At 46.4% G+C, this 12,920-nt stretch overlaps 1 protein-coding gene across 2 annotated transcripts in view; it reads left to right on the top strand.

The window, feature by feature from the left end:
- The window catches only part of met (MET proto-oncogene, receptor tyrosine kinase), a 41,004-nt gene that overhangs the window by 24,928 nt on the left and 3,156 nt on the right, over positions 1-12,920 (top strand). The window contains exons 11-19 of one of the 2 annotated variants that reach the window (XM_062461316.1): positions 4,156-4,380; positions 6,056-6,202; positions 7,821-7,977; positions 8,617-8,757; positions 9,172-9,417; positions 10,149-10,229; positions 11,499-11,680; positions 12,028-12,137; positions 12,619-12,784. In XM_062461316.1, the coding sequence (XP_062317300.1) occupies positions 4,156-4,380; positions 6,056-6,202; positions 7,821-7,977; positions 8,617-8,757; positions 9,172-9,417; positions 10,149-10,229; positions 11,499-11,680; positions 12,028-12,137; positions 12,619-12,784 (1,455 nt within the window). The remainder of the gene's footprint in view (positions 1-4,155; positions 4,381-6,055; positions 6,203-7,820; positions 7,978-8,616; positions 8,758-9,171; positions 9,418-10,148; positions 10,230-11,498; positions 11,681-12,027; positions 12,138-12,618; positions 12,785-12,920) is intronic. The other variant, XM_062461317.1, reaches the window with a different exon arrangement.

The following is a 12,920-nucleotide window of genomic DNA, read 5'->3' as shown; positions in this document are numbered from 1 at the left end:
AGTCACCCTGTCATGACAAACTCCTGACCTTCCTCTTTCATAATGTAGCCTAATTAGTGATTTCTCTATAGGAGATTGGGTTCCACTGTTAAAAAATGCCTTAAGACAAACAAAGATAGAGATGTACGCACCATATTGTTTGGGGGAAGGAGTTAGGATTGGCCCGCATTACAACTTGTTTTCCTGAACCACACAGCGGATTGCCTTTACAGACAAGTGGTGTCTATCTGATGTCGGCCTTGTGTTCTGGGAGGGGAGGGAGGCCAGGAGGACAAGCAGGGCTTTGTTAAGATGCTATATCTTGTATTCGGAGACAAACTTTGGCAGGTTTGGTCGTGAACTCTTGAGGACATTAACACAGATACAGAAAGATGAGGGAGACACACACATGGGAGACACACACATGGGAGACACACACATGGGAGACACACACATGGGAGACACACACATGGGAGACACACACATGGGAGACACACACACGGGAGACACACACACGGGAGACACACACACGGGAGACACACACATGGGAGACACACACATGGGAGACACACACATGGGAGACACACACATGGGAGACACACACATGGGAGACACACACACGGGAGACACACACATGGGAGACACACACACGGGAGACACACACATGGGAGACACACACATGGGAGACACACACATGGGAGACACACACATGGGAGACACACACATGGGAGACACACAGAGGTTTCTTTAGCAGGGGGGGGGGGGGGGGTTACAGAGAGCGAGCAGAGGAGAGTGTGATGGAGTGAAGATTGGATCCAAGTGATTGGATTAGTGAATCAGGTGGACAGGTGTCTCTTTAGGCAGAATGGATAGGGGTGGTGACCCCAATGTTGGCTCTTTTGTATTACACTAAATACATTCGTACCATTCGCAAACCTGTGGTCATGGTGAAATTTTTTTTGGTTTGTTCAAGCAAAGTCAACAATCCAAATGGTTGTCCAAAAAAATAAAAATAATGTCATCCAAATTTAACCCATTCAGCTCTTTATTTGATCAATTTAGTTTGATTGTTAAAATATCTAAGCAAGTGACAGTCATTTTTTGACTCGTCATTGAAGGATTGAACCTGCCGTGCATGTGCCATGCATGTTTCATGAGTTGTACCCTCGATACAGTATCATTACTAATGATTTAAGGTGGGATGAGACCCAAGCTCTTCAGCTGTTGCCTCTTGCATTCCTAACACTCAACAAGATAAGTTACAGCCTTCACTTGGAAAAGACAGTATAATCGTCTTATTGTCTTCACCCGTCCATGTTGGGGTTATATCCAGTCTTCGGGGGGGGGGGGGGGGGGGGGATTTCACTGTGCCCAAATTCTGACACCCCTAAGTTTCCGAATGCCAGAACTGTAATATGAGAGAGACCTGTCAACCACTGGCTCAGGGCACGGTCAATGGCTGCACAAGAGAAGGCTTCCAGGACTCTATCCCACATGTAGATAGGGATAGAGAGGGATAGAGGGATAGAGTGATAGAGAGGGATAGAGGGATAAGGCTGCCTCTTATCATCTGCTGCTCTTGCACACGCACTTATACACACATGCACACACACACACAAACATTTGCACATGCATGTAAACATTACACTCATACGTGTATGTACATATACATGTGCATACATGTGATACGCACACTACTTGAGTACTGTTTCTCTTACTAAGAGAGAAATGGGCCGGGGAGACTAGTTGACCTGATATCTGTTCCTCAGATGTCAAGTCAAATCCAAGGATCAAGCTCTTCCAGCTTTCCCACAAACATGAAATGCCATTCTCTTTTTTTCCTTTTACGTTCCACAGGGAAAAGCTGGCATTGTCAGAACCTAAAGGGGGGAGCCGTGGAAAAAAAAGAAACTAAGTGTACAGTTTCAGCTGCGCTTTCAGGAGGATACAATGTGTCTCCCTGACGTTTTGCTGCGGCAAAATGAGGAATTAGCAGCTCTCTAACCTGACACCTACTGTGAGATTTTTACTTATCATGTGTCAACTTTTTTCCCTCCACTTCCTGCTGTTTTAGTTTGAAGCCTGTTCTAAGTCCTCACTACTGTGACCCCTGTGTTTCTTTGGGGTCATGCACTGGACTGTAGTGGCCTGTAGCATTTATCTCTGTTAACCATGCATGCTGGCTTGGTTGTTACAAGAGGTTGAGCAACTTAAAACATTGTATGGTTGCCAGAAAACAGTATTTCTGCACACAGAGTTAGAACCTCAGCGTCACAGTAATTTACTGCTGTGTTTATTATACAATGACTCACCCATTATAGTAGTGTATAGTAATTTAGAAGACACTTTCATCTAAAGAGATGCGGAGGATGGAGGAGGATTTGAACCCTCTTGATATGCGGTTAAAGGCTCATCCACCAAGCTATACTCATCCACCACATCCCACAAACTGGCGTTTCCACTCATTCACAGGATGTTGTTCTAACCTTTCTGGTCTACCATTGATTTGCTTCCTGTTAAGAAGCATACTTTCCAGGCTCATGTCTGTTTCATTGCTTTTATTCACTCTCCAGACCAAGTTCCAATTGAGAACATTAGGCCTGTGGGTTAGACAGTGTGTGTGTGTGTTTTCACTCCATCTGGGTTATTGCTCAACAGGGAGCAGGTTCTATCGTTAAGGGGAGCAGCCAACAGGATCTGAGAACAACACTTGGAGGCACCATGGCTACTGCTGTTAGCTATGGGCCTTGTGGCAATTGAAGTTGAATCACTTGATTGGATGCGTTATTTTGCTGTCTTAAACATATCCCCGGTTTATTTTTCACTCGTGCAACCAGAGACTTGCGTACAGTGAAGCCAAAAGCATTTCTGTCAACTGGCAATAACATAAAAACCTGTCATTTCAATCAAAAACATCAACACATTTGTTTGTAGTTCAGACATACTATGTATCCTGTAAAACCGTGTGCCTGGTGTCATTTGGTACTTTTATGGATTGATGTATGTGTGTGATAAATACTCAAGGACATGTTTGATTTTGGCCACCTAGATAAATATACCATATCACTGGGCTTCAGTCATACAAATATTTACAATCCAGTGGACTATCTGCATGGAGCTGAACTAGTTGTTTTGGAGCCGTGTTGACTTGCTGTTCTTAGGCTTTCGTTTGCGACTGCACGTTGTGAAGGTGTTTCTCCACCCACAGGCACTGCTGCCTCTGCTACCACATGTTTGGGTCTGTAGGTAAGAATTAAACGAGCAGGCCTATGGCAGCACATGCCCAGCTTCAGTTCTGCACCCTGACCATGAGGAGTGTTGTTGTGTAGGATCCTGAGCTCTGGGAAGCCCAGTTGAAACCCCCAGGATACGTCCACCAGATTCAGTTTTCAACCTTGGTTGTTCATTCATCTTTTTACTCAATGTTATTCCTTAAAGTAAAACTACGAAACAAGTACTCTATACGTTTGTTGGCACGGTCTTTACACTTGGGACATAGTGTTGCTTAGTGTTGATCCTTCACTTTAGAATCAGTTGCTAATGTGAAAGGGACAAACAGTGTGTTACATCGACTTAAACATAGACAGTCTGAGGGTTTAAGGTAAGCTTTTTTCGGAATGTGACTTTCAAAGATTGGGTTTTATGCAGGATTAAATGGTAATGACTGGAGGTATCCATGTTTTGATCCAAGATAGGATAAACTTTTTTTTTTTGCCCCCAAGCCAAAGCACTTAAATGCCACTATGGCCATAAATTTGCAGATGTAAATGGATAGTACGAACAATTAGAAAGCATGCTATTTGCCCTGGGTAAAGGCGGCTGACAAGTGTGGATTACAACTTGTGCTTGTTATATGACAGGTGAATTGGTGGAGACATTTTCCATGGGTGCTGCTCTTAGCTTGACGTGTGTGTGCTTGCGTGTGTTCATGTGTGTGCGCTTGTGTGTGTGTGTGTGCGCTTGTGTGTGTGTGTGTGTGTGTGTGTGTGCGCTTGTGTGTGTGTGTGTGTGTGTGTGTGTGTCTGTGTGTGTGCGCTTGTGTGTGTGTGTGTGTGTGTGTGTGTGTGTGTGTGTGTGCGCTTGTGTGTGTGTGTGTGTGTGCGCTTGTGTGTGTGTGTGTGTGTGTGTACGCTTGTGTGTGTGTGTGTGTGTGTGTGTGTGTGTGTGTGCGCACAGATCCAGAGCTGCACCCAGGAGGAGGATGGCCAGGCTATCTTCTGCACAACTCCCTCTCTGAAGGACCTGAACCTGCAGCTTCCAGTGGTCACGAAGGTGGCCTTCGTGCTGGATGGCTTCTTCACGCCACAGTTTGACCTCATCTATGTGGAGGACCCCCGCTTTGAGGACTTCCAAAAGCCCACCATCTCCTCCAAAGGCAACAAAATCATACTGGAGATCAAGGTAAAATCAACGTTTGAGGCACCCTTGTTTAGCATCACCCTTGAGTCACGTAGCTTTTCGTTATACCCAGCTGAGAAAGCCATTTGAAAATCTTTTAAACTCCACCACAGGAAGTGCAACTGATGGACAGGGAAGTCCTTTTTGAACATACATGCAGAATCTCGGTTCTCTATCTCAATCTCTGGGACTGTCTGGGTTTGATTTACACGTCTCGTATCCTTGATCCGTCTCCTTCCTACATGTTGACCTGGTCAGGGTAGGGAAGGAAGCAATACTGAAACAAAACAGGAAAAGGAATCTGTTTCCCTTTGCCCCCCCCCACACACACACACACACACACACAAACACACAAACACACAGCCATTTCTCCTTTGCAACCCTCGGCGTATTCTGTCACATTGTTCAAAGGTTCCTGTCAAAGCCCTTGACATATTAATTGTGAATATTCGGTCGAGAAACACAGCGGTTCGGTTAAAAAAATGTGAACAATGAAAAACAGAGTGCTCCTTTTTGTTTTGGCCGAGTGGCAGCTGTGCGGTCTGACTCGCACGGGACCTCTGGCTCCTTTAGTTTCCCAGGCATGACCTTGGCCCCAACACCACTCCCCCTCCACCATATCGTACCACGCCACCAGCCCCCTCTAGACTACATTTTCTACAGATATTTGTCTTGGCTTGCATAGAGGATTTGCGTGTGTGTGTGATCGCCTGTGTTTGTGTGTTCCGCATGTGTGTGTGTGTACAGTGCGGGAACAGGTGCGGACCTTTACTCGGTGTCAAATTGGAAAATCCCAGACTGTCACGCAGGGAATGTGATCATTCTTTTTATTGCCTGCTGCTTTGCTCGTACAGCACAGCTAAAGAAGAGGGAGGGTTCTGTGTTGTGTGTGTCTGTGTGTATGTGTATGTGTGTGTGTGCGTGTGTGTATGTGTTCTTGAACAAAGCAATGCGGCATATAGTATTAATAACCACCAAGACAATTTGGGGGATGTTAGGAAATGTTTAGAAAGGGGCAGGCAGAGAGGAAGAGATACATGGAGAAAGGGAGAGCAAAGAACTAAGACCAAAACTAAGACACATAGATAAAGCTATCGAAATGAGAATGAGAGAGCCAGACAGTTGGAGCTCAGTTTCCCATCACACTGGACTGATGGAGCATATGCAACACGCATCTGCGTGTGATAGATGTCTAACCCTCCTCTCTCTCTCTCTTTCTCCCACCCATCTTCATCAACCCTCCCTGGACCTCCCCCTTTCTCTGTTGCTCACTCTCCTTCGCTCTCTCTCTCTCTCGCTCTCTCTCTCTCTCTCTCTCTCTCTCTCTCTCTCTCTATCTCTCTCTCTCTCTCTCTCTCTCTCTCTCTCTCATCACTCTTCTGTCTTTCTTATCTTTCTTCTCTTTCTTTATTTACTTTCTTGTCTTCTCTTTCTCTGTACCAACCACTTTCTTTCCCATTTTTCCACGTGTGCTGAGAAAATATTCTCTCTGAACCTTTCTAGCATTTGATTGCTACACTATAATAGCTGCCATGGTGACTCATAGTAGGTGTATAGCAATGTTTTAGTGGCACATTTCTTCTTTTGGCATTTGACTTAATATTGTGCTTGATGAAACTGAATAGACTCCTCAGTTGCCAAAGGAATGAGTCTCTCTCTTTCTCTCCCCTTTTCCAAGGGTCCTCGAGTGGACATAGAAGCCATGAAGGGGAACTTGTTGAAGGTGTCTAACTGGACCTGTGAGCATGTCCTGGTGGTGGGGGACACTCTGGAGTGCACCATTCCTACCCAGCTGCAGGCCACCACCAAGGAGCTGGAGGTTGAGGTGAGGACACCATCACACACACCGTCATGGTGCTAATAGAAACAATAACAGTCACTCACTCGATTATTCACGCACTCACTCACGCACTCATTCATTCATTCACTCACTCACTCACTCACACACACTGTCTTTCTCAGGAACTCTCTCTCTCTCCCATCCATCTCTATTTCTCGACAACCTTTTCTCCTTCTCTCTTGCATTCACACGCACCGTCCTCAGAGAAGCCTCCCGATCTCAAACTCCTCTGCTACGTCCCCATCGCCTCCACCCCTGGTCCCACTCAGGACCGAGGCTGAGCCCTCCGGGTTCCTCTCCCTCTGCTCAGTGACGGAGACCACTCCAGTCCTCCCCTTCAGACAGCCTTTTGTCTGCAAAGACCACTTCAAACCACCCCAGATTCCTTGGACCCCCCCCCCCCCCCCCCCCCCAGTTTAGCAGGGTCAGCTCAATGCAGGCCTTGTTCCCCCTCTGAACAGGACAGACAGAGTGGTCTGAATGTGAGTGGTGTGGGTATAAGTGTTTGTGTGCGTGTGTGTGTGTGTGTGTGCACGTGTGTGTGTGTGTGTGTGTGTGTAAATGTGAGGCATAGACAGAAACCTGGACAAGGCTTTGCGTGTGTATGTATGTATACAAAGTACAGTACATGATGGTGGAAGGGATGACAAAGGATGCGTGTGTGAGAGAGAGAGAATGTTTATTTTCTGGCTGTGCATTCGTTTGACAGTTAGTTGCTGTCATTGAATCACAGCGAGTAATATAGACAGATTCCCCCACCAGGACAATACCACCGTATTTACTGTAATACTGGCCCTCTCAAACCATCAAGCTACCGTACAACTGGATTTAAGTGTTGTCTGCCATCCAAACTGTTGTAGCGTGTTGGTCATGTAGTTTGAAGCCTGATTATTTTTAAGATGCTGTCACATTCATGGCTCGATTGATTTCATTTGGACTCAAATGTGTAATTTATAATCCAAAAATTCAAGGTGAAACATTATACTTGTTCAGACTTTCAAATCAAAACTTTAAAAAGACAGTGTAGAAACACGGAGGTTTCTACATTTCCTTTAAGCACCCCAGACACCATCAGCTGGATCACCAATGACATGTGAACTGACCTTCAGCGTAAAGTGTTTTTCTCCAAGTGGGGTTAGCCAATATCCCAAGCCCCCTATCACACACACTCCGTAGTCCCACACGCCCTCGACTGAGCCAGACAGGCCCCTGACCCTCATTTCAAAGGTAGACGCACACACACACACACACATCTCTAACTCAAAGCAGCCAAGTAAACCTCATTTCCAGCAAACTCAATAAAGAGAGAGGCAATATCACTGATCCAATCTGCCCTCTCCATCTGTGGCTCCAAACCACTGCCAAGGAACCCCACGCGTGTTTCGCTTGTGTCATTCTGAACGTAGGACCGGCGATAACGCATGCGTGCGTCGCTGCGCGGGGTGCACGCGTGTCGCTGCACGGGGGGTGCACGCGCAAGCACGGGACCAGATCCACGACACGTGTGCATCTTACATATTCCGACACTCCTTCGTGGGACAGTCCAGTGTGCGTCTGCTAAATGACTCAATGTGTCTGATCTGATGTTCTCCTCTGTCCCTAGTGGCGCCAAGAGTTGTCCTCAGTCATCCTGGGGAAGGTGGTCCTGGCTCAGGAGCAGGACTACACAGGCCTGGTGGGGGGGAGCGTGTGTGTGGGCCTGATGCTGCTCCTGCTCTTCACTCTCTGCGTCTGGAGGAGGAGGAACAAGCACATCGACGGTAGGCGGCGTGCGCGTGCATGTGTGTCTGTACGCTCCAAGGCATTCCCCGTGCCACTGACTGCGATGTCGTGATGGGTGATGGCCTACGTGTTTTCATCTCGAGATAAGGGGTGTTGGTTTCCGGTTGGTTCGTGTGTGTGTGTGGGGGGGGGGGTAATGGGGGTGTGTGTGTGTGTTTGGTGGAGCGTGCGAGGGGTAGTGTGTGTCTGAATGCGTTTTGGGATGATGGGAGCACTGGTGGAGCACTCTGTCCTTCATGGGCGCGTTTCCCCTTCTTTTTTTGCATTCTCCCTTCCTCGTCCTCAACTGTCTTTCCTCTTTCCCAATCCACCATCTCCTCACCCTCTAAGCATTTATCTCTCTCCATCCATCCTCGCCATCCATCCATATCTCCCCCCCCCCCATCATCTGTCTTTTATCTCTCACCTAAACCATTCTGCCGCTCCCCCAAACTGCACCCCACATTCTCTGCGTTCAATATTTTCCTTGCTCTTCCTTCCTCCTCCCTTCATCTCTCTCTCTCTCTCTCGCTGTCTGTGTCGCTCTCTCTCTCTCTCTCTCTGTGTGTCGCTCTCTCTCTGTCTCTGTGTCGCTCTCTCTCTGTCTCTGTGTGTCGCTCTCTCTCTCTGGTTTGTAGATCTATCTGAGGGTAAGGTGTGGTATGACGGTCGGGCACACATCCAGCACCTGGACATGTTGGCTAACGCACGGAGCGTCAGCCCCACTAACGAAATGGTCTCCCACGAGTCGGTGGACTATAGAACCACCCTGCTGGAGGGTACGTGGTCATTCTCGCAAAACCAAAATCTTGGGCCGGCTTCTTTTTGGGGTGTCTGTCGGGTAGCTGTCACTAAGTGGGCTTTCTCTTCCGAACCATTGCTAAAGCTACCTTTAACTGCAATGCTTTGTCTGCTGGTTATAATTCCGATTCAAAGATTGTTGTTTTTTTTTTTTTTGCCAACTCCAAAATGTGATTCTACCAAATAAGAGTCTCACTGAAAATGTTGCATTTTGAAGTTTTGAAGTCATCAAAGGAAAGATAAATCTAAAGCTAGTGTGGCAGGGCTCCGGTTTCTCCCCCCCCCACACACTTCTTCCCTTTGTAGTCAACCCTCTCTCTGGTCATGGGACCCTAGTCCCTAACTCCCGGACTACCTTTGACCCCCCCCCCCCCCCCCCCTGTATCTTACAGACCAGGGTGCAGAGAGGCCAGAAATGTGCCGGCACCCCCCCCACAGGGAGCTGCTATCCCCCAGGCTAGTCGGGATGGGGGGTGGGATGGTGCTGGGAGCTGAGGGGGAGCTGGTGTCCCCTCTGCTCTCTGCTCCGGTCCACATCGACCCGTCCTGTCTCCACCCGGACCTTCTGAAAGAGGTTCAGCACGTGGTGATCGCCAGGGACCATCTTCTACTGCATTTGAACCAGGTCATCGGGAGAGGTGAGCAAACAGACACACGTGTGGGTGGGAAACGTGAGCATGGCTTCAGGCTCATCTCACACATCCTGTCGATGGTTTTACACTCAGTTAGGGACACTTGAAAACCCATTAGAGAAGCCAGATACAGTAGCAAGAGCCTACATGGGAGGGAAAACACCCTTAATTGGTGACATTATCAAAAACACCCAGACATGAACACCACCTCAAATTGCATTTTGTGGTTGAAGTGGGTATTCACCAAACTATATTCAATTCAGTGCAGGACCTTGGAGAAAAGCTGATGTTCCCACAACGTTTGGAGAATGTCGTACAAAAACCTTCCTTATTCCTCAAGTTAGGGCCTCAGGGTGGAAGCCGAAGATAGTTAGGGTGATTTGTTTCTGGAGCAGAATTCCGATGCCCATTGTTGGATTGTGTTCAGAAACCCGACACCTCTACCCATCTGCAGGGACGTGATACTGTAGGCTCTTGTCTGGAAAATTCTCCATGCTCAATGATCACACATAAGCATAGAAAATAGTACTTTGGAACATTCTAACATTTGATTATTGGCTTAAAATGTATATCATGATGTATTACAGTAGGTGTATTACAGTGTTTTAGTGGTACATTTCTTCTTTTGGCTTTAGACCTAACATTGTGCTTGATGAATCTGAATAAACTTCTCAGTTGCCAAATCAATAACTCTCTCTCACTCTCTCTCTCTTTATGTCTTTCCCTGTCTCTCTCAGGTCATTTTGGTTGTGTGTTCCATGGGACCCTGTTAGAAACAGATGGCCAGAAGCAGCACTGTGCGATCAAGTCCCTCAACCGTGAGTATCAACCCTTGTGCCGTGTCTAACTGACCTGCAGTACTAGGCTTGTCCATCTGACCTGCAGTACTAGGCTTGTCTATCTGACCTGCAGTACTAGGGTTGTCTATCTGACCTGCAGTACTAGGTTTGTCTATCTGACCTGCAGTACTAGGCTTGTCTATCTGACCTGCAGTACTAGGCTTATCTATCTGACCTGCAGTACTAGGCTTGTCTATCTGACCTGCAGTACTAGGCTTGTCTATCTGACCTGCAGTACTAGGCTTTTTCGGTCCTACTTTTGTTATCTACACAAGTTAAAGTTACATAGCGCCCATATGATATCACCATGCTATGTTACAATAACATTAGCAGCTTTATCTCATCACGACTGGATGTTCTGGAACAAGCTGATGCAGACTTGCGGACATGATTGTGATGAACGACCTCCTGGTGGCGTGGATGACATTAGGATCTTCTTTAACCATGTAACCTGTCACTTTGACCAGAGAGATTAATGGTTTTGATGGGGGTCATAGCTACCAGGCCTAATACACTAACAAATAGACTTACAGGGTAGTCCCTAATGCTTCAACTTTGTCGCTGACTTCTCTGAGAGGGAGTTTCTACAAAAAATGATTCCTGATTTTAGAAATTGTGATAATATTTACTATTGTTTTGTTACAGTGTTATTGTGTATTTGTGTGGTTTTATTTCTTCATATTTTTATTTTATTTTTTTTATACCATGCCAAAATGGCCTAATTAATTTTTACTTAAGTATTTTTTCATTTTGCTGTCATGGTTACAGTGAAAGGGTCATCAGCTGTTTCATCCTAGCTAAACAAGATTCCATTTCTAACCAGATTAGCAGGAGAGGGGTTCAAGTGTTGTGACACCAGGAGTCCTGATGTGATTGTCCGGTGGGAATGTGTTCTGCTGTTGTGTGGAGTAGGGGGAGGGTTATGGGCTCAGATATTGAAATACACTGACTGGGTGCCCCGGTCTCCACTGCTGGTGCTTTGACTGGCACAGACATTTTGAGGATTGGTGCTTTGTTCATGAAAATATCTACAAATTGTGTATAGAAATTTCACCACTGGCAACACAATTTAGTCATTAGAATTCAAGTGACTTATCAGTTGAGAGCTTATCACTTTAATCTAAAAGGTATTATTCAATTTATGAATAAAACTCACTGCTTGACTGACTTCAAATTATACCCGAGTGACACAAAGGTGTATTTGATGTCCATACTGGCTTCATCCCCCTCCTTCTATAACTCCCCCAGGCATCACAGACCTGGAGGAGGTGTCCCAGTTCCTGAAGGAGGGCATCATCATGAAGGACTTCTGCCACCCTAACGTGCTGTCCCTGCTGGGCATCAGCCTGCCCCCCGAGGGCTCCCCTCTGGTGGTGCTGCCCTACATGAAACATGGGGACCTGCGCAACTTCATCAGGGACGAGACCCACGTAAGGGTGTTTGACATGGGCGCACTCTCGCACACACATCACACAGACTGGACACCATGCGGGAAAACACACTTTGTGCACGTACAGTGCCCTCACACACTCACATATACAGTAGTAGGCCTTCATGCATGCACGACAAACACACATTATCACACGGCGTCACACAGATGCATTTACTTACTCATACAAATACACACACATGTGTTTACACAAGATTTCAACGGCTAACCTAATCCCTTGCATCAACTTGCAATTATTTTGAAAACTATCCAAGACAAATATTCTCAGGCTGAAATTACCACCATCTACATAATATTGTCTTTTCTTTTGATGTGATGTTTTCTCAGAACCCCACAGTGAAGGACCTGATGGGCTTTGGCCTACAGGTGGCCAGAGGCATGGAGTATCTGGCTAGCAAGAAGTTTGTTCATCGAGACTTGGCTGCCAGGAACTGCATGTAAGCTTCTTCTGCCAACTCGCATAACTGTGACTGACGCCATGTTGAGATTTACTGCTTGATATGGAGTAGCATTCCATCATATTTAACATACACTCCTGTGAATAGACAGAAGATAAGCAAGGTAAAATGTAGAATACAATTATAAATGGATTTACATAAACTTCATTTGAAGATGGAATAACATGGGTTTTTTGTATGTTCTTTTGAGATGAAAATCTTCTTTGGTATCTCTTCATTTTTTTTTATACAAAAGAGAAACCCTCCGTAGTTTCAGGTCAAACCCTTTAGATTTTCCCCCTAAGCCTTCCAGAAACCTCTCGACTGAACAGAAGTGTTCTATTCAGAACCATAAGGTTCTCTGGCACCTGTGTCCAGAGGGTGATATCTTACATTACATAATGTGTACATCATTTGTGTTATATGTGGCTCTGTATACTGTGTGAGTTTTGGTTGACCCCTGTCCCCCTTCCTCTTGCAGGCTGGATGAGAGTTACACAGTGAAGGTGGCAGATTTTGGCCTGGCCAGGGACGTATATGACAAAGAGTACTACAGCGTCCACAACAAGAGCGGCGTCAAGCTGCCGGTCAAATGGATGGCTCTGGAGAGTTTGCAGACGCACAAGTTCACCCCAAAGTCTGACGTGGTGAGTGTCTTTACGCTTGTGCGGAACATGCTTACTCCCCTCAGGAAGTTTTACAATATACCTCATTTAGAGTAAAGATACTGTATGGGGGGGGGGAAGATTCATGAGGAGAAAAACAAATTAGCCCTGTAAAGTG

Source organism: Osmerus eperlanus, chromosome 5 (assembly GCF_963692335.1).
Source record: "Osmerus eperlanus chromosome 5, fOsmEpe2.1, whole genome shotgun sequence".
Classification (NCBI taxonomy): Eukaryota; Metazoa; Chordata; class Actinopteri; order Osmeriformes; family Osmeridae; genus Osmerus; species Osmerus eperlanus.
Note: the sequence above shows the minus strand (reverse complement) of the source record. Positions and strands in the feature narration are given on the sequence as shown.